The sequence below is a fragment of the Lepidochelys kempii genome, chromosome 27 (genome assembly GCF_965140265.1).
Source record: "Lepidochelys kempii isolate rLepKem1 chromosome 27, rLepKem1.hap2, whole genome shotgun sequence".
Taxonomy (NCBI): Eukaryota; Metazoa; Chordata; order Testudines; family Cheloniidae; genus Lepidochelys; species Lepidochelys kempii.
Window position 1 is genome coordinate 16,825,798 of NC_133282.1, and position 27,395 is coordinate 16,853,192.

At 45.0% G+C, this 27,395-nt stretch overlaps 1 protein-coding gene across 2 annotated transcripts; it reads right to left on the reverse strand.

Annotated features, from left to right (window-relative positions):
• Positions 1 to 555: 555 nt before the first annotated feature.
• TOP2A (DNA topoisomerase II alpha) lies at positions 556 to 26,540 on the reverse strand. 2 transcript variants are annotated; one of them, XM_073325644.1, is made up of 35 exons: positions 26,247 to 26,540; positions 25,865 to 26,020; positions 24,429 to 24,519; positions 23,882 to 23,945; positions 22,251 to 22,396; positions 21,187 to 21,284; positions 20,608 to 20,820; positions 20,217 to 20,390; positions 19,892 to 19,993; positions 19,093 to 19,230; positions 18,772 to 18,910; positions 18,272 to 18,429; positions 16,898 to 17,023; positions 16,078 to 16,188; positions 15,876 to 15,981; positions 15,063 to 15,172; positions 13,843 to 13,935; positions 12,913 to 13,027; positions 12,477 to 12,598; positions 11,577 to 11,725; positions 10,713 to 10,944; positions 10,479 to 10,613; positions 10,149 to 10,349; positions 8,769 to 8,964; positions 7,626 to 7,717; positions 7,113 to 7,259; positions 6,935 to 7,018; positions 6,056 to 6,253; positions 5,091 to 5,196; positions 4,679 to 4,819; positions 4,004 to 4,115; positions 3,788 to 3,852; positions 3,286 to 3,423; positions 2,581 to 2,810; positions 556 to 2,167 (listed from the first exon to the last, which is right to left on the reverse strand). In XM_073325644.1, the coding sequence occupies exons 1-35, from the start codon at positions 26,277 to 26,279 to the stop codon at positions 2,024 to 2,026; spliced, it is 4,665 nt and encodes a 1,554-aa protein (XP_073181745.1). In that variant the 5' UTR covers positions 26,280 to 26,540; the 3' UTR covers positions 556 to 2,023. The 2 variants fall into 2 exon arrangements, with proteins under 2 accessions (XP_073181745.1, XP_073181744.1); XM_073325643.1 differs by having other exon boundaries at positions 4,004 to 4,148; positions 26,247 to 26,539.
• Positions 26,541 to 27,395: the final 855 nt, after the last annotated feature.

Here is a 27,395-nt window from a genome sequence, read left to right on the forward strand (position 1 = left end):
ACATTCCAGGCCATCAAACATTGGGTGTCTGCCCCAAGGACTTGTCTAAACATGGATTCAACTCCAGTCAGAGCCCACCTCCACTTGATCCAATGAAGTTTTAGAATCATAGAATATCAGGGTTGGAAGGGACCTCAGGAGGTCACCTAGTCCAACTCCCTGCTCAAAGCAGGACCAATCCCCAATTTTTGCCCTGATCCCTAAATGGCCCCCTCAAGGATTGAACTCACAACCCTGGGTTTAGCAGGCCAATGCTCAAACCACTGAGCTATCCCTCCCCTGTGACCTCGGTCATTTCCACCATGCCAGCGTCAGGCTGGATAATTCACTGCAGGAAAGAAGCAACAAGGACATCATTTGTATGTTGCTCTTATGAAGAGCACAAGGCACCAAATATTGGCAAGTGCCATTGACCCCATTTAGGCCTGTTGCCTAGAGGCAGTGGATGGGATTGAGGCCTCTTCACTGGGGTGATTCAGTGTGTCCAAGCAGTAACACAGTTACCAGTGGGGACAATGCCTTCCTGAAACAAACATCAGCATTACTGAGCAAAACTGGGGTAAAAATCCTTTATTACAGAAATACAAAAATGGCCGTTAGAATGTCAGGACGTTACAAACACAGAAAATATTTACAGAGACAAACACTTGAGCAATCCCACTCAGCACCATGGAACTGGCTCTAGGAAAAACACATTGAACATCAGCCCTTCAAAGAAACAGTGGGCAAATCCTCCAGTGGATGCCTTTTCGGGGAAGAGGAACAAGACACACTTCCCAGCTCCTTCTGCGTGGGCACCTGGATTGCATAAACCCTGGCCACTAGATGTCTGTGGCAACTGGCTTCAAGCTGGTATCCTGGACAGCCCGACTCCAGGCACTCAGACCCCTGACGAGCTAATGGGTGGCGTGAACAGGCCTGACAGAACCTGCACTCACGTTGCTCAGCTGGGCACTGGAGAAGTTAGCAGGAAGCCCCTTGTCATCAGGACTAACTGAGGTGGCAGTCGGCTAATATCCCTACCTGGGACACAGGAACCTAATGGCCAGTCTGCCATGGGGGCACTGGAATGACCACCCTGCTTCTGACGTGTTCCTTTTCAATGGTAAGGATTTTCTTTGGCCGTAGCCAGTATTGAAGGCGTCTCCCCAGCCCCGCGCTCCCTCATCACCAACGCCCCCACTCCACCAAGGTCACTCGCTCCCTCAGCACCGGGCTCAAGCACTCAACAGGCATTTTAATATTGCAGTTTATTCCTGGGGACAAAGGGCTCTTACCCAAGAAGCGACTGCAGGGCTGAACACAATGGAGGCGGGAACACAGAGTGCGGATCGGGCACAGCCTGAGCCGCACACACCTTCGTCTCAGGGCAAGTTGCTCCAAATCGGACGTAAGCGTCACGGCTGAAAATTCTGAAGGTGGCAAAATGTTGGCCACCAAAAGAGCAAAGTGGAGCTTGGACGAAATGACAGATTGTGAAGGAGCGAGAAGAGTAAAACCAAGAAAACCTCCCTCTGACCAAGGGGTCTCGCCCCACTTTAGAGCTTGTATTTTTGAATCTCTTGTGGTTGTTTAGCCTAGAGACTTGCAGTAAAACATGTCTACAGCTTCTTTAAGACAATCGAAAGAGGAGGGAACATACGTGAAGTGGTAAGATATTTGGTGGGCTTAAAAGTCTGCTTCTGCACTAAAATGACCATGAAAGGCCAGGGAAATTAGCTCCTCCAGCTAACGGGCTATAGGATTCTCTGCCACTAATTGTACATGCTACTGCTGCTTGATTCTTGCTGGAGGGGGTTTTGTTCCAACACATGGAAATGGTATAACCCGGGGGGAAAACGAGATTGGCACTCACATGCAGCATCACATTTTGGGGCAAGCACTAATTATTCAGTAAAACCATTTCCTGGATCTGAGATCTGCAATTCTCTGGGGAGACTCGACAGCGCCTGCTGAGAGCTCCTCTCCAAGAACGAGTTTGTAGATCAATACGGTCAGCACTTTAAAATCTTCATATTAAAACTCAAAACATCTCCTCCTCAGACTCTTCCAGGTACTGAATGGGCTTTCGGGCACGCCCAGGCCTTGTGCAGGGAGCAGGCGCCACAGGGCTGTCCAAGTCGGATTCTAGGTCAATATGAAAGCTCTCGTCTTCCACCTTGGATTTCTGGGGGAGAAAGCAAACAGGTATGTAGCATCGGACACTTCTCTAGTCACTGGGCCAGAGCCAGGGCCAAGGAGTGCCAGAGCAAGTCGGATATACAAGGATGTGTTCTCAAACCGCCTAACGCTGCCCTTTGCTCCCCTGCTCTCAGGGCTGGCACCCAGGCTCATGCCCAGGTTCAAAACAGCATTTTGGGATTGGTGCGGCTTAGCAGCATCCCAAATGCACCTGCTTTCCTCTGGCCACACACCCCAAGGCCAGCAGCAGGGAGAGGTCTGACACGGGGGCTCCTACAGCCTCCGTTCCACTAGAATGACTGAAGTTACACTTGTCGTGCCCCAGAATGAGCGCTTGCCGTCTTAAAAACAGGCGTGGTCAGGGACACCTCTGTGCCTGGTGCGGGGCAGAATACGAACCTTAACTGCAAATGACTTGGGAGGCTTTGACCCAAAATCAGAATCTGAATCCGAGTCTGAGCATGGCTTCCTTTTGGTGGTGGTTTTCTTCCCCTTGGCGGGGGCCGGCTTCCTAGGCACTACTGTGTCAACACTGGAGTCTGAACTTCCTGCCTTGGCTGTTGCTGTCTTGGAGGATTTGGGTGCTGCCTTTTTCTTGGCTAGAATGTCCATGATGGAAGGCTGCGTATCTGAAACAGCAACAGCTGCAGTTAAGCCTTTGGGTTAGTTACTTGCTTCCTGCAAGTTTCATTTCCAGCAGAAATGTGGTGATGTCACACGCCACTGTTTCTCTGCCTGGTTCCCTCATGCACAGGACAGACATGGAGGGACCTCTATGAAGCCTTCTCTTTTCTTGCTTCCAAATTCAGATGCTCACCCTAAAAGCACGTGACCCGGGCTCTAGGCTCACATGCGTCATTAAGTAGAGATGGAAAGAGCACACAGTAATATGTCCAGAAATGGAATTTTTCCTTAAAAAGGACCGTGACTAAAAAGGCCCTTTGCCATAAACTCCAGATCCTTTTCAAAACTACTAAAAGCTCAAGTCAACACTCTGGCCTCTAAATGGCAAGTTAGAAACCATTGTTTCTAAATATATTAGTAACCAGTAATAAAAACCTTTAAATGATTTTCTGCAGCTCTGAAAGACTGAACTTCACCTACCCTTAGTGGCACTGGTGGTTTTCTTGCCCACAGCAGGTTTTCTGGGTGCAGCTTTTCCAGGCTTAGCAAGAGGGGCAGAGACAGAAGGAGCTGCAGAAGTTTGACTCAGATTTTCATAATCGGTGTCCTGGATTTGAACTCGAGTAAATAAAATCAACAGTGAATTCAACAGGCCAGGCTCTTACTATTTCAGTCTGATTGTAAATAGAAGATTGGAATGAGCTCATTTCTGATCAACTCTAACTGTAAGAACGAGATCCACTTTCAGTTCTGGCTTAATCATGAAGTCGATTTGATCTGTAGAGCCAGACTGGAATAAAAGCAGCTCCCTGAGGCCAGCTCTCCTAACTTCCTAATAACATCTCACAATAAGGAGATATTTCAATTTGTTATAACCTTTCTGCTTTGTCTGTATCGAAACACCATAGGGTGCCCACACACTTTAAACCAGTCTAGGGTATTAAGGCAAACCAAAGAGATCTCATTCAGGGCATATACTTACTAGAGATAGCACTTTGCACCTGCTGTGGTTTGGATTCTTCTTTAGCTTTCTTTTCACTGGTTTTCCTAGAACACAACCCCACGACACATTGCTGAACAGATGTATATTAAACAATTAATCCACAAAATAAAAATGTAGCTTCTTATCCAATATAAAACACTGAGTATAACCCAGCAAACCCCAGCTCTAAAGCACTGTATCCAGAAAGATCCTCACTTGGGGGCCCCTCTGGCCTTGGGAGCAGACTTCTCTGGTGAGTGTGCTTCTGGGACAACATCCTCTTCGCTGACCTCCTGAGACTGAGGAGTCCCGTCTGCATCAGTGAGATCTGAATCCGAATCCAAGGTGTAATTGGTTTTTACTAACAAAGTAAAAGAGATGCGATTCATTTGCTAACTGTACAATTCATCAGACCTCTTTAGTGGGTTTTATAGCATGTATCTCAATTATCTGTGTCATATTTTACCTACAACAGAAGGGATAAAATTGGCCATAAGAATCTTCCTAAATGTTGAAGGTTCTGCCTGTGAGAGAATCCAATGTAATGGGCACAGATCTGGGCTTGCTAACCAACAAAAGAGTTGATTTTATAAAATAGTTACGCTGCAGTTAAACAAAATAGCCACATTACTCGGGTTGCTCAGGATTACTACCCCTTCACTTTTGCCCCAGTGCACCAGAGGTGTGACAGACAGAGCTGCAATGTGTGACTGAATAATGGAATTAACTAGCTCTTGTGTGTAACACAATAAATGGTCAGCTTAAAAATTACTTCTTGCTGGGATCATCTGACTATGGGACCTCTATAATTGGTGTAGCCAAGCCTTAAGGATTCAAGTTCCATTTTACCCTTCATTAAGTGCCCATTTTGGTCCACGTGGCATTGCTCACCTGCTGTCTGGCGAATCGGCCTCTCTCTCGGAGGGGCCACCTCACTATCACACTCTGAATCAGATTCTGAGTCAGACCAGGGATTTCGTTTCTTCTCTTTCTTCACTGGCTTGAACGGCAGAGTGGACTGTTTCTTAGTACCTGAGAGTTGGATGCACACAGAGGTATCAACTGATCTACGTGTGCACTCAGAAGTCCAAGTTAAAAACTTAACAGAATGGGCTCTGGCTTTAACACAGGAGAGACATTCTGGTTGTGCCTCCAGCCAATGACCATTTTGCACATCCCTCACCTAATTCTTTTGAGCATACTGGTCCCAGATTCCACCTCCCATTCTCAGACATGCTCATACAACCAAATTTGGAACAGCCCTCGCTTTCCATTGAAGGGATTACATGTACAAAATGTTTACCTGGCTCAGTTTTAAATTTCTTTACTAATCTTTGTTTAAGATTTGCAGGTTTCTTATCTTCTGATGAGTTTCCTTCTTGATCCTCCTCAAGTTCCATTTTTTCAGTCTAAAGATACAAAGAGACATGAGAGCTCCGCCTGGTTCTTCCCCATTTAAAATGGCTGAATGCAGATAAAAAAGATTAGCATTTTTACTGGGATGAACTCGCAGTTTTAAATACCACATTACAGTACATGGAGCAATAAACTGCTCGTCTGGTTAGGAGCAGCCAAAGCAAATCAGGTGTGCTCATTCTTCAAAGCAGATGAGTTTGCTAAACAGCAAGAGTCAACCATTAAATACAAAACAAACATTGCCCTGCCCATCTGCCAGAGCTTTGCTGCCTTTTTATGTCCCAGTGGCATCCCGGGAAGGGTGTGGAAGGATGCAGAACTGAGCAGGGTGTGTTTAAAAACAGAGTGCAGGTTAACTGGAACATTTGTTTGAGGGAATAGGCTGTGTGGAAAGGAGTCATGAGATTAGCTTCAGGGCAAACAAAAGGTGAGGGATCATTTGTTTTTGTAAGTGGGGATTGGCTGAATTGTATAACTACAAGTAGCCATAGGAAAATGTCGAATCTGGTTTAAACTCTGCCCTGGACTCTAACATCCACAGCAATGATTCACTGAGTGACTAGAAATAATGTCACTGGAAACACAAATGAAAAAGGGGTGAACATGCCTGCAGCACTTGTCTCTTACAGGATTCCTATTCAGTGGACTACACCAGTTCAAACAAGTCTTCCAATGATTCCTGGGACAGGTTCTACTCTCTGCCCCTCTCTCCTTACCCCGAAACTCTGCACAGAAGCGTAGCAGGCTTCTGCTGTGCAGGGTCATCTTCACCTACCCAAAATTGCAATTTCACAGGAAAGGCTGGATGAAGAAGGATCCCAGCTAAGAGTCCTTTCAAGTGTTTTGTTTTACCTTTATTTTCTTTTTAGTCTTCTTTTCCGCATCTGCCTTCATCTCTGCAGTTACTCGAGGGATAACTCTTCTGCCATGTGGCGAGGGCATAACTTCAGCCAGTTGCAGCTTCTTCATCTTTAGTTTCCCCCCTTTCCCTTTGAGAGCTTTGCCAGCTCTCCCACCCAGCTCATCCTGTTTTTCTCTGGCTTCCACAGCCTGCAGAGGTGATTGTAAAAAACCACACCAAAACAGTGAGCTTAAGAAAAATATTCCTGTTCTACCAAGAAAAACAACCCTTTGCAGATACTCAGTGAATGACTAGACTCTAATGACTCGATGATGCATTTCCTATCATCTGATGACGTGAAGCTTCCACAGACTGCTACAGATTTGTCTATTTGCAAGGCACTATTTAAGCCAGAGCTGCAGTTCCGGTTACTACTCTGAGAATACAAGGAATTGGTAATAATGTACAGCAGAGCAACCAGAACTGAAATGGACAAAGGCCAGGTCAGTACAAAGCTGCACGTGTACTGCCTACAGTCTGACCACTCAGGCGCATCCTCCTGTCTGCAGTATCCTCTTTCAACAAGCTTTCTACTCCAGGCCTTCCCTGACTACTTCATAGTTCTGGCTTTCCCTTACCTGTCCCAAAGTCCCATCCCATTGCCTTCCAACAGCCACTGTTCCTGGCTGGACTCTCTGCTGGTTCCAGCTCTTTGCCCCAGGGCAGGGACACCCTGTCTTACCCAGCAGAATGGATACAGGGGGGGGTTACACCTCTGCTAGGGAGAGATCAGGCTCATATGGCACATTCAAGTTATATTCTTTAGGCTTCTGTGATGGAAACAACATAGATCAAGATCTTATAGCTGTCTGCACTGATCATCTACATACTTCAAGTTCTTCAATAAAGGCAGCCAGGTCTTCCTTCCACAGATCTGAGGGACTCTTGCGTTTTAGGTTTTCCAGCTCCGTTTCCTACAATGAGCCAATCAGAAAACATTAGTTGCTCATTTGAATTTAAACACTACTTCCCTTTCTAGCTTTGGAAGAACAGAACCAACCAGCATACTTTGTTATCTCTCTGTTTGCAGAGCTCATCTTTCTTCTCTTTAGTCAGGTACCAGAGGGGCATGTTTAGCAGGTAGTTGAAGTCTGGGCCGGAAGTTCCAGCAGATTCGTTATCCTGGTCATTGTCACTCTCTTCCTCTTCTGCACCCTACAGAGAGATTTAAATAGTCAACTTCTATAAGTAAGTTTACATAGAAAGAGGAGGACTGTGCTCTGAGACAACTTTCTCAGCTGAATCTAGACTATGGAACTCAGTGCCACAAGAAACAAGAATGAAAGGGGCCTCATCACTGTCAGAACAAAATACAAAACTTGTATTTGGTTTCGCTTTCTCCAAAAGGACCCCATGGACTAACACACCTGCTAGTTAAACCTATGTGCTAGAAAGGAAGAGCACATTAGTATCTGAAGACCTCCCAAGGATTTAAAAAACAAATGACAAGACTAAAGTGATGGGGCCAGTTCAGAAGCTAGACAGGTTGATTTGGAGAAAAGAAGTTGATGGAAAAGTTACCTTCTGCTGAGATTCTTTCCAGGCCTTCACAGGATCCGATTCATACCCTCTCTGGATAAGTACCTGAATTAACTCCTTCTTGGGCTTGTTTTCTGTAAACAGACATTTCCGTTAATGAAACCCTGACGTTTGTGTTTCACTGGCTTAGAGAATAGGAATTGCATTTACCGTTTACTGACCCATGAAATCGTAATGTTGGGAAAGATCCTGGGCCAGCACCGATGGCACAGATAAGAGTCAAAGACTAGCTCGACATGATTATAACAACTCAGCATCCCACAGGGCTCTACAGAATAGTCTCTCCATCTCTACTGCAAACGTCACCACAAAGTAATATGTGAAATGAGCCTGTAGCTGTACTAAAATGTAGAGCCCTGGCTGATCATGAAGAGTTGTCAGGCCACCAAGTTGCTACAATGCTTGTTAAGAGCACCTGCCTGAGCACTTTGCATATTTGTATTCGGTGCATTTCAGGGGAGGAGAAAATCATTTAACAAGGTTGGTTCTAGATACAAACTATGAAGCATTGCTCCTTAGGAAAATATATCTATGTACATCTTCAGTGGATTTGGTTACATGCACACACTAAAGTACATCCTTTTGGATAGAGGTGGCAAAGAGTTTTGGGAGACCAGAAGAGCTGTTTTCTGTTCCTAGCTCATGATTCTCCCAAATGCTGTTGCATCTCCCCAGGATTCCAAATGTAAGTCCAGTCAGAACATAACACTGAACTTCAACCTGGAAATACAGGGAAAAAAACTTGGGCTCAAGAATCATCCACTCCGACTAGAAACAGAAAAGCAAATATTACCACTTCCACTCACGCTCAATTTTAGCCCAACTAGGTCAGAAGTTGGTGGGCTGTTTTTGCTAAACAATTGCTGGAAAATCTTTCAACCTCTGAACAGAATAAACAATCCAAAAGTTATGTAACATCCTATTTTGAGTAATGTGTACTGGAATCCTCTGCTCAGTAAGACTAAGCAGACTGAAGCGGCTTCCTGTGGCATTTCATCAAAAAGGGAGGATCGCTCTGGCATGAGTTATTAAAGGCAAGTTGAATAGATAAGAGACCACAGGAGAGCAACTGGCTTTAAAAAGGACATTTGATTAGAACGCAAAGCCACCACAGAGACTACATACCGATCACTATTATGCCCTCAATTTTCTCCAGGATGAAGCGAGCCTGGTTGTTGAGTTTTGCAGACTCTGCACCCAGCATTCCTGTAAGCCACTCTTTTCTCAAACTATAATACTGGAGTCGGAGGTCAAAGAATTCTCTGAGAATATCCAGAGGAGTCTCATACTTCTTGAGAAAGCCTACAGGGTCAAAGAGAACCTGGGGCAGAGAACAAAGCCTTAGTTATAACTGCAAGAAGATGACATTCAAAACTACTGAATTCCCACAATGCTGAGGTGCACATTTGTCTTATAATTAACATAGCAAAATCAAAACATCTGTCATTTTACAAAGTACTCCAGCTTGCACGCATGCCTATCAGGGATGACCTAGGTATACTTAATCCTGCCTCACTGTCGGGGATAGACTAGACCCAGTGGTTTTCAAACTGCGGGACGTGACCCAGTAATGGGTCGTGGAATGTAAGACAAGTGGGTTGCGACGGCTCTCGTCAGTACCGCCGACCAGGCTGTTAAAAGTTCCCTCGGCAGTGCTGCCTGGCTAAGGCAGGCTAGTTCCTACCTGTTCTGACACCACACTGCACTCCGGAAGCAGCCAGGAGCAGGTCTGGCTGCTAGCTGGGGGGGCCATGGGGCTCCGCACACTGCCCCTGCTCCGAGCACTGGTTCAGCCAATGAGAGCTGGGAGAGCCCTCACCCCAACCCTCTGCCCCAGTCCTGAGCCCCTCCCACACCCCAAACCCCTCATCCCCAGCTCCACTGGGTCGTGGGCATCAACAATTTTCTTCAACTGGGTCGCCAGAAAATAATAAGTTTTAAAACCACTGGACTAGATGACCTTTGAGGTCCCTCTCAGCCCAACTTTTCTATGATTCTGTGTAAGCCACTATACCAGGAGAGGAAGTTTTAGGATTTCAAAGCTCCTAGAAAAAATATTACAGGCCCATGGGGCTGTTTGAAAGTTAAAACTTTGCCCTTTGGGATCTAACTGTTACATCATAACATTGCACTGTCACCCCCATCATGTAATGCTAATGTCAGTGTTGGCATTGTTACAGTATGGGGGTGTCCAGTGGATTATGGTAGGATCACCTCTAGTAGGAGGACCAAATCCACACCACCTTATGCTGCCCCAGATATCCCAGGGCACACCCTGACTTTCCAAAGATATTTATAGAATGGCACTTTAAGATAGCAACATAAAGGCAAAGTAGAACAATGAAGTGACTTGGTTCCATCCGGGAGGATATTTTTGCTGTCAGCAGTCTCTTTCCTGTCATCATTCAAAAATGCTACAAGCATTTGAGACTAAAATTTGATTTTTCAGTTACACTCCTTTCAGAGACTGCGTGTGACAACCTGTTTGCAGAGAGCTGCACGTACCATGGAGTTGCAGGTGAGATTTGTTTGGAGTTTGAAGACCTTATGCAGCCCCGCTGCCTCTGCCTCAGCCAGTTTTTGTTCACTCATCTTCACTATAAACTTGACCGTGGTGTCTGTGTGATATTCTCTATAGTCCGATATCAGTGGGGGAGTCTTCTCGGTGCCATTCAACATGGGCTCCAACACCTGCTCCTTATAGGTCTGAGGAAAGAATTAAAGCAAGTCAACTCTACGCTCTCCCAGGCAGCAAAGCTGGGAACAGCAGCCACCCCCCTTTTTGGTTCTTTGGGACAAAAGATACTTTCCGGGGGACAATTCAGCATTTCATACCTGTGTCCATGTTCTGACTGGAAGCTCTGAGATCTCAATGGTTGTCGAATCCAGGATGGACACTTCCCCATTTATCAGGTATTGATTTGGTCCCAGTTCATCTATTGTACCCTTGAAGTTCTTGTAACTAGGAAGCTAAATAGTAAAGAACATTGGGTTCAGCTTATACTTTGATAAATGCGCCAATATTTGAGGGAGAATCCCAAAACTGAGCTGTAATTGATTTCCACTTACCATTGGCAAGGGCTCTTCTCCATCCATCAGGAGGCGAATATTATTCACTACTTCTCGGATATCAAAGTTGGGGATCCTAGAGGACCAGCCAGTGCCAATACCTTCTGCTCCGTTAATCAGTACCAGAGGAATGATAGGCATATACCACTCTGGCTCTACGCGCTGGTTGTCGTCATACAGGAACCTCAGAATACTGTCATCCGTTGCAGGGAAAATCAACCGTGCCAATGAGCTAGAAAGGACGAGAGGATTTGGGCCTAAATTCTTGTGTTTAGGATATAGAAACGACCAAACAAGCAATCCCAGAACCTCAGGCCAAATGTCAAAGATCTGTACAAAATTCAGAAGTTCTGGGAAGATTTCATGTTCCACAGGATACCTTGTGTCAATGCAACCATCATGTATGAACTCAAGGAACACATTTACAACAGTGTAACAGAAGGTGCTACAGGGTCAGAGAGAAAACGGCACCTCCACAAGGACACTAAGCTTAACTCTACAAGCACAGCCTCATTTCTTAACTGCTCCTCAGTTCTTGTTCCTCTCTTGTACCTCCCTGCTCCCAACCCTGTTTCATCTCACTCCTTTCTCCTCTCTGTGAAAGCAATAGCAGAGTGTAACTGATCTGAATCCAAAGAAGTGTGAATCCAAAGAAGTCTCACTTGGATGTTGACACATAACAAAAGGGATAGTAGTAAAAGCAGGAAGTGTTAAGGGTAGCAAGAATAGGCCCTGATGTCAGAGCTAAAAAAGGGATGTCTTCTGATCATTAATGTCTCTCATTCTAGGTGCTTGCTGTCCAATCTTCAAATGCAGCCATCTAAGTCACGCCAAATGCTAATCTGACAAGCCAATACTACTGACCTGAGCATTGTGAAGATGTATCGAGGGCTGGCAGAGTCTTTTCCACCATGCAGCCTGGTACCGAACTGACCAATGGGCTGTAGCAGGTTGAGGTTATTGCTTCCCACAAAGTTCTGAGCCAAATTAATAATGGTCATCATCAGTGATGCCTGCAATGAAAACATAAATTGAAACCGTAGAGTGCAAAATTCCTTTTGGAAAGGACAGAGTCGCATGATCAAGTCATGCAAAGCACAGGGAAAGGCAGGACTAGCATGGAAGGTCAGCATGGCAGAGTCAAGCCAATAAGAATGGAAACTGATGAAACAAGATCTGATTCCCACTATCAAAACTTAAATCTCAGATCCTTAGGAACAGACATTCCTTTATTCTGTCCCAAGTTGAGAAGGCAGAGAAAACTTGCAGGATTGTCCTGCAACATCTATCAAAACCCCTCACCCGTTCTAGGAAGGCCTGTTTAATCCCCACCCTGCCCAACAGGAAAGCAGGATGGACATCCTCCTCTGTGGCTAGCTCCAGTACACCTCGCCACTGATCGACTGCAAGGCACTAAGGCTGAAATTTTCAAAGCCACCTAGGGGATTTCAGTGCCCAATTCCCATTCCCATTTAGTGAGAATTAGTTTTTTCAAACATGCCTCTCAGCCTACAGGTATCACGTTTACAACACACTTGGTTGTCATTAGCCCAGTTTATGGAGGCAGCACCTGACTGAATACCCAAGCAGGGTAAGCTGATCCAACAACGTAGGGTTAAATTCAGAGTCTAATGCACAAAAACCAGGCAAACTGACTTGTATCCATTCTGTTTGGGAGTTTTACCTCCACTATTTCCCCCTAGGAGTTTCTTGAGTATGGAGTCAAGAATTTTCCCCTCAATATTGTGCAGGATAGGTTCTTACCTCACCATGATGGTAGGAGGACATCTCAGCTACAGAACCAGCCAACTGAGCAACCTTCACTTCCCGTTTGTCATTTCGTTTGAAACACGTGAACAGAACCTTCCTTTGACCTGGTTTCAGACCTTTATTGGGAAAATGACATTTGCCTTAGTGATCAGTACAATACTGTGCACTTACAATGCCTTTCAGCTGAGGCCTCCCAAGTTATTTATGCACTTCCCCCGCCCCAAGAGGTGGGCATTAGTCAGACTAAGACTTACCCATGGATATAAAAGAATCAGCTGCAGATCTGAGACCAGAACCCAGAACTCCAGACTCTCAGTCCCAAACTCAAGCCAACAGACTATATATTGCTTCCCTGATAGTCATGCAAGTATTCAAATACTAAGTTCTTGGCAGAACATACTAAAAACCCTACCATCTAGGAGTAACTTACCATCAACCAGGGACGGAATGGATCTCTCATTATCGGAGTTTGAGAACAGGACCAGCTCTTTGTGAATGAAGTCATTGTATGTCAGATAACTAGTGGATTTCCCATATACAAAATCCTAAGGACAAAAAAAGATTTAACATTGCATTAGAGCAGTGGTTCCTAAACTTGGGAAGCCCCTTGTTCAAGGAAAGCCCCTGGTGGCCGGGCTGGTTTGTTTACCTGCCGCGTCCGCAGGTTTGGCCGATCATGGCTCCCACTGGCCGCGGTTCGCCTCTGCAGGCCAATGGGGGCTGTGGGAAGCAGCGCAGGCCGAGGGATGTACCGGCCACCACTTCCCGCAGCCCCCATTGGCCCGGAGCACCGAACTGCGGCCAGTGGGAGCCACGATCGGCCAAACCTGCGAACGGGGCAGGTAACCAACCAGCCCGGCCCACCAGGGGCTCTCTCTGAACAAGCGACATCCCAAGTTTTGGAAACACTGCCTTAAAGAGCTCGTACCCACATCCTCTGTCATAGTAAGATGGCCTTGCTCCAACGAAAGTCTGTTTTATATAGCTAGTTGAATCCAACTGTAGTGCTGCCATTTTCAAATGCTTCCTGCCATCACTATAAAAATGAAATTCCACTTCCCACAATCCAGTTTAATTTACCACTTCTCTATTTAGAAAGCTATTCCCAGGGTAAGCGTTCTGCATCCAACCAACTTAATCACTGGTCAGTTGACATTGAGTTTACACAAACCAGCTGAGAGGAGTGGGCAGGAAGATGCTGCTCTGTCGCATTCTGCAAACATCCCAGTAATCTCCTATTGGCCGGCTCCATGAACCTATATTACACACTGTTCTAATATACCAAAATGAAACTGCACTCAGTCCTGGGGAAAGGGAAAGACAGGAAACTGCGTTCCTCAACGTATTTAAAACCATTCACCTCTGGCAGACCATGTAGCTTCCGTTGTCTTCTGCCTTCCATGAAATTAGTCAGCCATTCCTTCCGTTCCTCGATCTTCTTCTTGCTAAAGGCCTGTAAATTCACAAAATGAAAAGAGTCAAGTTTAAGACCATTTCTACTGGGCGTCCCCGCAGGGGACTACTCTTATCAATGAAAGCAGTATGCAGGAGAGCCTGAACCAGAAGAACAAAGCCCAACACTTGCTAAACAGGCTGGCTTAACAGCATAGTAAATGCAATAACTTACTCTTAGTCATAGCTAAAGCTGAAGGCAGAAATAATAAGACATAAAATATCATATTGCCTCTATAAATCCATGGTATGCCTACATCTTGAATACCGTGTGCAGAGCTGATCATCCCATTTCAAAAAAAATATACTGGAAAAGGTACAGAAAAAGGCAACAAAAATGATTAGGGATATGGAACAGCTGCCATGTGAGAAGAGATTAATAAGACGAACTTTTCAGCTTGGCAAAAAGACTACTAACGGGATATGATCGAGGTCTATAAAATCATGACTGGTGTGAAGCAAGTTAACAAGGAAGTGTTATTTACTCCTCATAACACATGAACTAAGGGTCACCAAATGAAATGAATAGGCAGCAGGTTTAAAAGAAACAAAAGGAAGTATTTCTTCACACAACACACAGTCACAGCCTGTGGAACTCGTTGCCAGAAGATGTCGTGAAGGCCAAGACACTAACAAGGTTCAAAAAAGAACTAGATAAATTGTATGTTTTGGAACGGCTTGCTTCATGGTATTGGGTAGGATATCAGAAGTATGCTTGAGCATCAGCACCCAATTAAAATGAGGCATGTTCAGAGTTCTGGTGAACTATTGTTTCAGTGAAGCTGCAGAATCCCATCTGACAGTAACGTATTAAAAAGGCCAGGGATTGGGTAGAAAGATCCTAAAGGAATATTTACTACTATGGCTGAAACCGTCAATGGGGCTCGAATGATTAGTTTCTCACGAGCTACATTTAAAAGTCTTTAGTAAAACAGTGCTCTCGGCCCTGAGATCTGCAGACAGATGAGATTCTACTGGTTGGACCTGAACTGTAGCCCGGAAACAAAGATACTTTGTCTCATGCGCAAAGGCCTCAGACCATGTTAACAGAAAACAACACAGCACACTAAGTAACAGAATACTAAAAGTAGTAACAAGTCAGTAATTCATTCAGGTATTCCTAGTTACCAGGGTGATCGCAGCATCATCTTCTGGGCCAGAATACTTGAAGCCAATTCGATGTCTTGCCATATCTGCAAAGTACTCTTTAGCCTCTTTTGAGGTGCTGGTACCCAAACCTGCAGAGCCAATATCAGTGAGTCAAAATAACATCTTGCACAATTTAAGCTACAGTTTGAAGAAATATTTCAGCAAGTCTAACTTCCGTGGTATATCCTGTAAACTTTTGATGACATGCTGCAAAGATGCCTTTATGAAAACAAACTACCTTTAAAATGCAAGGTACTTGTGCACAAATGCAAGGTATCATGAAATCCAAGAGTTAAGCGGAAGGTCACCCGCAGAAAAGTTATACATTCAGTCTACCAATGACCTCCACAAATGCCAAAAGCTAGTATTTCAGGCTGACGCTAATTTCTGATCAGCCAGCTGTGTTCTGCACCAGGCAACTGGCATGAAAAGATTCTGGAATCAGAATTCAGCGTGCACTGCCATCAGTACAGAGCCGAAGGAAACAGAGCTCACTGGCTCTGCACTGTGGACAGCCAGAATAAATCCAGTGAACTAAGCAGATAGGGCTGACCCCTGGAGAATGGCTACCTGCAGGATCATGGCTGCATTTGGAGAGATGTTTTTCTGAACAAACAGACTAAGTGACACCCCATTTAACATGGGTTTTTAGGCGCTCGCCTTTGCACATCTCCAAAGTGGTTTATTGTGCTATCTTAGAACATGTATATTTCACTCATGTATCTATTTATCTGTTAATGAGAGAGCTCTTACTTGGCCTCCAAGCACCACCACACAGGGTTTATAACAAACCTTTGTAGTACTTGGTTTTCCAGGATTTGTGATTTGGAGTATTGTTTTTCCACTCTTCAAACTCAGGGATGCTGTAGAATGAAAACTCCTCCTTGTTTTTTGAAACCTAGAGGGAATGAAAATTATAATCGTGAAACCACATGGAGCTCCAGACTAACACTTTCCTCTACTTGTTTAGATTACGATCTATGAAGCATTTTACCTTTATGATGGGAGTAATAAATTCCTCCAGAAAACGATGCCTTAGAAGAGATGGCCAGTTGTGATGGATGAAGTTAATCAACAAGCCTTTGATATGGGAACCATCTTGATCCTGAAACAGTTTTTTCAGAAGGCAGATTTTAACCAGAAGCCTGCAGGAAAGCAACTGCTCCTCAGCTTAGCAATATAGGATCCAATCCTCGGGAGATGTTTAACACCCTCAACTCCCATTGAATCTCAGCACTTCCCGGGATCCAGCTCATGGAAACCAACCTGTGTGACTATTTGGAAAACAGACTATGATCTCCAGAGTTTAGCATGGAACTTAACCAAGAAATGGGGAAAATGCTGGAAGACCATTCTTGGCCACAGAGTGCAGTGAGCTATAGCTCACGAAAGCTCATGCTCAAATAAATTGGTTAGTCTCTAAGGTGCCACAAGTCCTCCTTTTCTTTTTGCAGATACAGACTAACACGGCTGCTCCTCTGAAACCTGTCAGAGTGCATCCAGGGGCTAGTCTCTTTCCAGACTTCCCAATCTGCCTGGCACAGAGTTCAGCACTACAGAGCAGCAGCAGAGGGTGGAAATACTTCCCACTGCTTTATTTTGTTTCATGTTATGAGAAGAAAGTATGATAGCCCCAGTACGAAGTGGAAACTGTTAAGAGAGTGTGATAAGAACACATGGATAACCAGAGTCAGGTAAAACAGTGCTAATAGGAGCAATGCAGATCCACCCTGCTTTATCTGCTAGCCATATTTTCTCTTGTAATTTAGTAATTTTTCTGATTTTAGGAATATTGGTCTTTAAGTGAACCTAACCTGATCTGTCATAATCATAATTTTTCCATAACGAAGGGTCTTCAGCGATTCTTGATCGTCATAGTTCTTCTTATACTGCAAACCCACAATCTTGATGATATTGTTGATTTCAGCATTTTCCATTATCTGAAAAAAGATTACACCGGACAAGGACTTATTTTCCAGAACACACATGGTAGTTCACGGGACACCATCACAGGGCCTAATAACATCAGCCACACTATCAGAGGCTCATTCACTTGTACATCTACCAATGTGATATATGCCATCATGTGCCAGCAATGCCCCTCTGCCATGTACATTGGGCAAACTGGACAGTCTCTACGTAAAAGAATAAATGGACACAAATCAGATGTCAAGAATTATAACATTCATAAACCAGTCGGAGAACACTTCAATCTCTCTGGTCACTCGATTTCTGACCCCAAAGTGACTATCCTTCAACAAAAAAACTTTGAAAACAGATTCCAACGAGAGACTGCTGAACTGGAATTAATTTGCAAATTGGATACAATTAACTTAGGCTTGAATAGAGACTGGGAATGGCTGATTCATTATAAAAAGTAACCTATTTCCCATTGTTTATTCCTCCCCCCTTCCCCCCCCACTGTTCCTCAGAACGTTCTTGTTAAACCCTGGATTTGTGCTGGAAATGGCCCACCTTGATTATCATACACATTGTAAGGAGAGTGATCACTTTAGATAAACTATTACCAGCAGGAGAGTGGGGTGGGGGGGAGAGAAAACCTTTTGTAGTGATAAACACCCATTTTTTCATGGTCTGTGTGTATAAAAACATCTTCTGTATTTTCCACAATATGCATTCGATGAAGTGAGCTGTAGCTCACGAAAGCTTATGCTCAAATAAATTGGTTAATCTCTAAGGTGCCACAAGTACTCTTTCTTTTTGCGAATACTAACACGGCTGTTACTCTGAAACATGGTAGTTCATGTAATTCAGAAAAACAAAGGAAAAGGCTCTGGGTCAGGCAGGCCCTGCTGATTGTGCTTTGTTTTCTCATTGAGTCTCTTTCCTCTGTTTTGAAATGTACTATTGTTCAAACTGATGTCTAGCACTTAAATTACTCTAAGACATTTCAAACAGATTTCACACTCCATATCACAGCTACTATCCTTCAGGCAAAGCACTAGATAGGACTCACTTTCTAAATCTGTCAATGCTGCTCCTTAATCAGCAAGACAGGCTGATGGTGAGAATAGCCTCAAATATTTATTTAAGATGCCATTACTATAGTTACATTACACTAGGTTTCCAACTAGAGTGGAATAGTCTCAGCTCAGAGCATATTTCACTACACTTAAAGCATGCCATGTCTTTCGGAAGTAGTTGTTTCCAAAGGCATTCCCACTAACCTGTTTATGAGAGGCTTCTCGTACGTTGAGCATTTTTCCACGAAGGGGGAATACTCCGTATCGGTCTCTCCCAACCACTCCCAGACCAGAAACAGCCAGTGTTTTGGCTGAGTCGCCTTCTGTCAGGATAAGTGTACAGTCTGTGGAATTCTTACTACCTAGAAAAGCAATTCATTTCTCATCAACATCTTGATTAAAAAAGTCAGCTCAGAATTTATACACTCTTAGGAAACGTGCTATCTGTGGAATGAGTAATTTTAACATGCACATTGATTTACTTGGACAGCAGTTGGCACTTGTTGCCAAAAAGTCAATAATTTCGAGAAGAGAAAATTTAATATAAACTATATTTCACACAATTTTTCTGTTCTCAGTTTAAATAATTTCCTGTAGATGACATGACTGGATAGGAAACGTTTTTTCTCGTTTGTTTGAGATAAAGACTTTGCTACTGTGCTTGAATGAAATGACTGTGCTTAGAAATGGTCTAAAACATTTACCAGCATCATTGGCATCATCCAGTTTAGGAATTCCCTTAATCCTGGTGTGTTTCACAGCTGAGCACTTCTTATTCAGCTGGATCTGAGCTTTAAACTTTACCCAGTTTAGAATACTTTCCACAATACCACAGCTGACTGCCTGCAATACAGAAGAGCCAATTGTGGAAGTTGTCTTAACCATGACATGATATGTTAAATTATATTCTTTTCACTGATTTAACTGAAATTAGTTCACAGGTACTATATTCACTACATTTAATTTAAGAGGCAATTTCACAGGTGCCTCTAGCTAGCATGTAATTGCTGCACCTCCATACTTACACCTTTGATGAATTTTTCACTCAGTTTGCAAGTTGATCCAAAGTTCTTTGCCTGCAGAGTCATATTTTCCTTAGTCTGAGAGTCAAAGGTTGGGTTCTCAATCAAGGAGTTCACAAAAACCCACATGTGGTTCTTCACCTGTAATTAAATTTAACAGTCATGACAAACCCATACAAACGCATCTCATTCTACTAGCGTCGCTCCCAGCTGCTTCCTGATACCTGTCTGCCAGCATCACACACTGTCTGCTCAACTACCAATCAGTAAAGGTTTTTTTTTAAAAAATGTTACTAGATGTCTAGGATTGAACGGAATTAAAGGGCATTTTCACAGCAGTACCAATTAAGATTCGAGTAGTTGAGACGGCCAGTGAACACTTATGATCGATTTTATATTTGTTAGGATTGTCAAGAAAATCATGGGCTGTTTTGCTAAACAGATATCTCCAAGCAAGTCATTTTCCTAGTGCAGTTCAATTCTAAGTGGGCACACTAAAACTGAAATACATTGTATATACTGTGCACCCTAGACTGCCCTAAACACATTCTTGTGTTCTGACTCCAGAGGGTGTCAGCCAAAGCTATTTTTCCCAGGTGCTGAATAAAGAGCAGATAGTTCACTAAAACTGGAAACTGAGACTTCTTTATTTAATGCACTTTACCTGCAGTATTTCCTAACTTAGTTAAAAAAAAGCTGGGTTTATCAAATAAATGTAACAAACAGTATCCTACAGATTGTTGTTTCAGTTCACAGTAGCACTGCGGTTTGTTTTTCCACCATGCAAATCGTGAGATTGTACCTGAAATGGCTTTACTCCAACCCCACCTTTGTTCTTCTTCTTCACAACTTCAATGAGTTTATTTACAATCTGGTCAGCTACATAGTCAACATGCCTGCCACCCTAGAGAGAAAGGACCAAACATGAGCTCAAGCTTCAGGGAAAGGGTGAGACTATTTTGTATGTTTTAGTCACCAGCCATATGCATTGCAATTACATATAGCCTTTGCATATTAGGCAAATTAATGATTTTTCACTGATTATATACATGAAAAATGCCAAGATAAACAACACAATTAGTAACAAACCCCACCATTAGCTAGTCTAAATGTGGTTAAAAAGTTACCTTTGTGGTGGCGATGCTGTTGACAAAGCTAACTTGCTGGAAGCCTTTTTCACTTAAAGTTAAACACACTTCCCAGCGATTATTTGCCTCCTCATGGATAACTTTAAGTGCATTACCAGTTTCATCTACCTTGTCCTTCACGTAGAGGTCCACATAACTACGGAATCCTTTCACCTGCAGAGATAAATGCAGGCAGCTTGTTGACAACAGGTTCATATGAATGCTTATTAGTTCAAATGCTCCTGCTCAGAGTACACAGAAGAGTCACCCGTGAACTCCACTCCCACACTGCATAATATTTTTTAAGTTTTTGCATTATCTAGGCACAAATCTCACAGCTTACGTGGAAGGGAAACATATAGGAATTAATGCTTTTGAAATAGTCACTCACGGGCAGTCTCTTTCCGTTTAGGAAGACTTTGACATCTTTCGTGCACCCAGCAATATCATACGCTCTTCGAGACATCAGTGCCACAATGTCCTTGTCCAGACTTGTCATTTTAAACTTAGACAGATCAGGTTGAAAAGTGATACAAGTATAATCTTCTCCATCAAAGTATTTCAGTTTCATTTCACCAGCCTTTCCCATATTGTCCGTCCAGGTCTGGGGAGGAGAACTTTGATAAGATGCAAATTTCAAATACATGAGTAGATAGCTGAATTTTTTAAAACGTAGGTAGAATTTATTACTAAGCTTAACAATTTAGGGAAAATTTGTTTTTTTCTGGTCCCTTTATTCTTACTCTAATAGCTGATTTGGGATTTTCAGACAATACTTAATTAAATTTACAGGTCAGTACAGTGGCTGACTGTAGGCCAAATTTACCCCAGTTGTGACACTTGGATCTAAATAATATAAATTGCACCCGCATATTATGGGAGCAAATTGAAGGCAAGCATTCAAAAATCTACTCCTCTAAAATTACACCCTACTGAAATAAGCAACTGAAGCAATGCAGATCATTCATACCTGCTTAAACAGTTTCTTGTACTCACGACACGCAGTTTCCACTGTAAATTTGGTACTGAATATGTTGCACAATTTGGCCCCATAACCATTTCGACCACCTGGAATTATAAAGCAATCATCCTTGTGTTATGTTACTTTTTATGATAAACCCTTTAAAAAGTGTAGAGTATTTTAATAGGAATTCGGTCACTTTGGTATGACCAAAATGTGGGATAAAACACAAAGCTGCCCTGTGCGCCTGGTATGTAATCTTAAAGCCATGTTTCATTGGAATATTGATCCTTCACAGGGATTTGGCCCTTTTCTGCATCACAGTACATTATCTGCTGGAAAGTGGGGTACTGGATGCTTCCTTTAATGTAGCTCTGGAGCTCAATTTTTAGTACTGCTCATAGGCAGCAGGTCTCTGATAAATTTGGAGCTCCTCCATTTCTACATTAGCAAGAAGGTGGAGCACTCTACTGTAGTGGTTTTCAACCTTTTTTCATTTGTGGACCCCTAAAACATCAAATGGAGGTGTGGACTCCTTTGGAAATCTTAGACAGTCTCGAGACCCCCAGAGGTCCATGCACCACAGGCTGAAAACCATTGCTCTATTCAAATTATTTTTGAATGTTGTCTGAAAGGAGTTTCCCACTCTTCTTCCTTCAATTTTTTTTTTGATCCTCCTTTCTACCCTGTCTCTACTGAGGAGAGAGAAATCCACTGCTTTCTGGGCAGCAGAAGTGATAACGACAACGATGCTGTGTTTTAGAGCTCTTGCTCCAGAAGAGAAGTGGCTCTGCTCACTGGAAGAGTGTCTTCTATAATTGAACATTCAGAACCCTCTGAAAAGGACTCCCAGCAGAAACTGAGTTTGTGGTTCAGTGACACTTGAAAAGGACTTGTGAGTTTCACTGTTGCTCAGAACAAGCAGCAGATAACTAAATCTGGATAGCTTTTGCTCCTCTGCTGCCAACTCTTGTTCACTCACACTTGGGTAGTTCAGTGAACGCACTTAGGCTGATTAGGCTGCACAAAAATATTTTCACGGCTAATATATGGAATTTCTGACAATCTCCTACCTGTGACTTTCTTTTCATCATCATCATAATTGCTGGAGGTTAATAGCTGCCCAAAGATAAGAGCAGGTACATAGACCTTCTCCACTTTATGTTCTACAACAGGAATACCTTTCCCATTGTTCCATACACTGATTGTATTATTCTCCCTGGAAAGAAAAATGTTTTCCTGTAAAAGTGAAATTGACTGAACTGTGTTACTTGTGGAATGAAAAATGTCATATGAAGCCTTACAAATCCCTTTGGTAGATAATTTGTTCATAAGGGGCTCTAAAACAAAGAGCTCTTTATTTGCCATAGTTATATACCACTCCCTGTTCTTAGATGTCTTAGATGAGGAATTTTCCTCCAGGGCAGATTGGAAGGCCCTGGAGGTTTTTCGCCTTCCTCTGTAGCATGGGGCACGGGTCACTTGCTGGAGGATTCTCTGCTCCTTGAGGTCTTCAAACTACAATTTGAGGACTTCAATAGCACAGATATAGGTGTGAGGTCTTTTTTAGGAGTGGTGGGTGAAATTCTGTGGCCTGCATTGTGCAGGAGGTCAGACTAGATGATCATAATGGTCCCTTCTGACCTAAATATCTATGAATCTATGTTTGAAATAAACTCATTATTTCAATGACAGGCAAACACCAAGCTTTGGATTCTAGTAGTGCAGATTGGTCAGTCATTTTTAAAAGGCTGTTTTAAAATGCTCTTTCAAGGCAATACTAACACAGGTCAGATTTCTGGGCCCAAGTCAGTTGGCAACATACATTTAAATTCTCTTGATTTACAGCTACTGCTTTTACTTTACTAAAAAGTCTTAGCAAAATTGTCAAATGCCTTAAGGCCTAAAACCTTAAACTTTTATCTCATGTGAAATATTCTTTTGATTCAAAATATCTAATCTATATTTTTAATCACATCTGCCCCTGAGGGAAAAAAAGCCACCATTTTGGCAGAAGCAAAGTTTCTGTTCAGCAGCTGCAGAAACAGTCGGCAGAGGGAGCACAAGTCAACTAAATCCCCATTGTCTCAGAGATGTGCAGACACAGTTGATGACATTAAACATGCCAAATATTTGTGCTCTGTGAGAAAAAGGTGTGTGTGTGTGGGAAATAAATTGAAAAGGGCAAAATAGGTAGAGAATAAAGAATAAAAGCAGAGAATTGACCTGAAATCACCACTTTGTGGGAGAACCAGATTAGGGAAAACACAAGCTTTCACAGTTGGTTGATATTTGATGAGCTGGGGAGTTACATTTGTCTAAGTTGGGTGAGATACAACAGTGTTTCTCAATCTTTTTTATACCAGGGACTGGCTTGCTGCCTTCCTAAACTGCGTCAGGGAGATCTCAGGGACGAGCGCTGGTCAGACCAGTCATTGAGAAACAATGGGCTACAACATATAGCTCTCTTTGTTTATGCCACTCTAATAGAACAGCATCAGAAGGAGAAAATCCTTGCGTCCCAGAATGCTGAGCTACTTTCCCCATATTCCACTGAATGCATCCGATGAAGTGAGCTGTAGCTCACGAAAGCTTATGCTCATATAAATTTTAGTCTCTAAGGTGCAACAAGTACTCCTTTTCTTTTTGTCCATATTGGCACCTGAGGAGATGGGAAACCATTGAAAAATGAAATCAGACTTACGGATCAATTGTAATTTTAATGCAGGACATGTTTTTATCCCTCTGCTTGTTGTCTGCAGCATTGACTAAAATGGAGAAAGGATTGTAAATTTACCAAATTACATTCTCAGATGAGACACTTAAATTTGAGTTGCTTATAACAAAATTAAACTCGGAGTATTCAAGAGAACAAATACACAAATTCAGGAAGAGAGGCTGCTGAGAATCATCTGGGGCTTCACAGATTTTCCATGTTAAAGAGGCAGTTTTCAGTTGAGTCACACTAAGAGTACAAAGTGAATTTCTTTCAAAGGACACCTTTCAAGACCTCAGAATTTAGAAACACTATCTTAAATTACCATCATACATTACACTCATTTTTACCCAACACAATTATATTATTTATCAAACTATTCAATGGATATTATTTGATCAACCACAGAGCTGGTCGAATGATGCAAAAGTTACGAAAATGTTGGTTACAGATTCTTAGTGAACACATAGAGAATCCACAATTTGTTTTCAGTGGAATAAATTGCTAGCAACCGAACTGTCATCTCTCAACTTACCTAGGATTTCATCAAAGATTTTATACAACCCAGGCACAAAACTCACATCTCTGCAGCTGAGGCCCTCGTCTTCATCATAAACCCACATTTGCTGAAAATAAAGTTAAGAAACACTGTCTTTAGATTTACCATGATTTCCTGATCTGCTATTTATATACCAAAACCACATTGCTCGCCAACTGTGTTTAAAATGTTAATGATTTTCCATTTATGTCTAGGAATTAAGTACCACTGAACAGGCTCTATTTAGTACTGTGATTTCTTTCTAATGTATAGCAACATGACTATGCAAGCAAGCTACATGCATCGATCAGCTGAGATCAGTACTAAAAGACCAGGGAAAACATGCCATTCAAGTTAAACAAAGCGGTCTGAAGCGAGCACTATTTGCCCATTTCCAGTCATACTCACTAACCCATGTAAGAGCTTTATGGTTTATAGACCAGGGGAGTGTGTGGGCAGGGAGAGCGGGGGATGCGCATTTGGGGCGCGCCATAGATATAGAGTCCTGCACTTAGGATGGAAGAATCCAATGCACCGCTACAGACTAGGGACTGAATGGCTAGGCAGCAGTTCTGCAGAAAAGGACCTAGGGGTTACACTGGATGAGAAGCTGGATGTGAGTCAACAGTGTGCCCTTGTTGCCAAGAAGGCCAATGGCATTTTGGGATGTATAAGTAGGGGAACTGCCAGCAGATTGAGGGACGTGATCATTCCCCTCTATTCGACACTGGTGCGGCCTCATCTGGAGTACTGTGTCCAATTTTGGGCCCCACACAACAAGAAGGATGTGGAAAAACTGGAAAGAGTCCAGTGGAGGGCAGCAAAAATGATTAGGGGACTGGAACACATGACTCATGAGGAGAGGCTGAGGGAACTGGGATTGTTTAGTCTGCAGAAGAGAAGAATGAGGGGGGATTTGATAGCTGTTTTCAGCTACCTGAAAGGGGGTTCCAAAGAGGATGGAGCTAGGCTGTTCTCAGTGGTGGCAGACGACAGAAGGAGGAGCAATGGTCTCAAGTTGCAGTGGGGGAGGTTTAGGTTGGATATTAGGAAACACTATTTCACTAGGAGGGTGGTGAAACATTGGAATGGGTTACCTAGGGAGGAGGCAGAATTTCCATTTTTTAGAGGTTTTTAAGGTCAGGCTTGAGAAAGCCCCGGCTGGGATGATTTAGTTGGGGATGGGTCCTGCTTCGAGCAGGGGGTGGGAGGAGATGACCTCCTGCGTCCCTTCCAGCCCCGATATTCTAGGAGTCTGTGATCCTGCGTGGGGCTGCCCCAGGCCTGCACCGAACCCCAGGGGCCAGGCGCTGCAGGGAGGCAGCACAAAGAGGCCCTCAGTCACTCCAGGGTTGCCAGTCCCAGCGGGGAGCAGGATCTCCTGGTAGGTACATCCCGGTGAAGCGGGCCAGGCCTGGGCCTGTCCTTGTTACCTGGGTGACAAACTCCACGGAGCCGATGTAGGTGTCGGGCCGGAGCAGGATATGCTCCAGCTGGGTTTTCTTCTGGTAGATTCTTTCCACCGACAGCCGCTTCTTCGCCGCCGCCTCCTTCTTCCCTTTGCCGACTTTGGGGTTCTCGTCCACGGGCTGGTTGGGGCCAGAGAGAACCCCCCCGAGTTAGCCAGGGCCAGAGACCCGAGCCCGCTGCAGCTGGGACCGCAACGGGCCCGATGCGCCGGGCCCCGGGGGCGTGCGACGGTGAGCGCGGGGGGGGGTGAGGGGGGGGCCGGGGGGGGCGCTGAAGGGATCCCGGAGGGAGGGGGTGTTGGGGGGAGTGTCCCGGGGGGAGGGGCGCGAGGCTTCCCCGACCCACCCTCAGCGGCGACAGGGACTGGTCCAGCTCCATGGCGGGGACTCCGGGGGGCGAAGACTTGGCTGCGGTCCCGGTTCGGTGTCGTGGGTGGCGGTCCCGGCTCGATCGGTCCCGATCCGCCTCAGTCCCGGTGTCCGGGGCGGGTGGGGGGGTCCCGGCTCGATCGGTCCCGATCCGCCTCAGTCCCGGTGTCCGGGGCGGGTGGGGGTGGGGGGTGGTCCCGGCTCGATCGGTCCCGATCCGCCTCAGTCCCGGTGTCCGGGGCGGGTGGGGGGGGGGGGTCCCGGCTCGATCGGTCCCGATCCGCCTCAGTCCCGGTGTCCGGTGGGGGGGGGGGGTCCCGGCTCGATCGGTCCCGATCCGCCTCAGTCCCGGTGTCCGGTGGGGGGGGGGGTCCCGGCTCGATCGGTCCCGATCCGCCTCAGTCCCGGTGTCCGGGGCGGGTGTGGGGGGGGTCCCGGCTCGATCGGTCCCGATCCGCCTCAGTCCCGGTGTCCGGTGGGGGGGGGGGGGGGTCCCGGCTCGATCGGTCCCGATCCGCCTCAGTCCCGGTGTCCGGTGGGGGGGGGGGGGTCCCGGCTCGATCGGTCCCGATCCGCCTCAGTCCCGGTGTCCGGTGGGGGGGGGGGGGGGTCCCGGCTCGATCGGTCCCGATCCGCCTCAGTCCCGGTGTCCGGTGGGGGGGGGGGGGTCCCGGCTCGATCGGTCCCGATCCGCCTCAGTCCCGGTGTCCGGTGGGGGGGGGGGGGGTCCCGGCTCGATCGGTCCCGATCCGCCTCAGTCCCGGTGTCCGGTGGGGGGGGGGGGGTCCCCGGCTCGATCGGTCCCGCGCGCTCTGTCCGAGGTTCCGTTAACGTCTGAGCTCTTCAAACCTCCGTCCAACCCGCCCAAAGCCCTCGGCCAATCACAGCTCGCTGAGCTCCGGCCCTTCCCACCAATCGCCGCTCGGACTGCGTGCAAGCCGTGGGCGGGGAGCGGCCACCATCCACCAATCACAGGACGCCGGCCCGCTCAAACCAGCCATTCACACGCCGAGGAAGCCGGAGGGAGGCGCGGAAGGTTTTCAAACTCCACCAATCGGCTGGGACAGCCGGGTGACTGGCAAGCGGTTGAACCAATAACAACGAAGCAGGAGGAGGGCTAGGCCTC

What these genes read in the sequence shown, in the direction of transcription:
- TOP2A (XM_073325643.1), bottom strand. Translation starts at nt 26,279, where the DNA reads ATGGAGCTGGACCAGTCCCTGTCGCCGCTGAGG. An exon ending in TTATGATTATGACAGATCAG is followed by an intron (nt 16,189 to 16,897) that starts GTTAGGTTCACT and finishes AAACTGTTTCAG; the next exon opens with GATCAAGATGGTTCCCATAT. An exon ending in AAGGCCAGAGGGGCCCCCAA is followed by an intron (nt 3,853 to 4,003) that starts GTGAGGATCTTT and finishes GTTGTGTTCTAG; the next exon opens with GAAAACCAGTGAAAAGAAAG.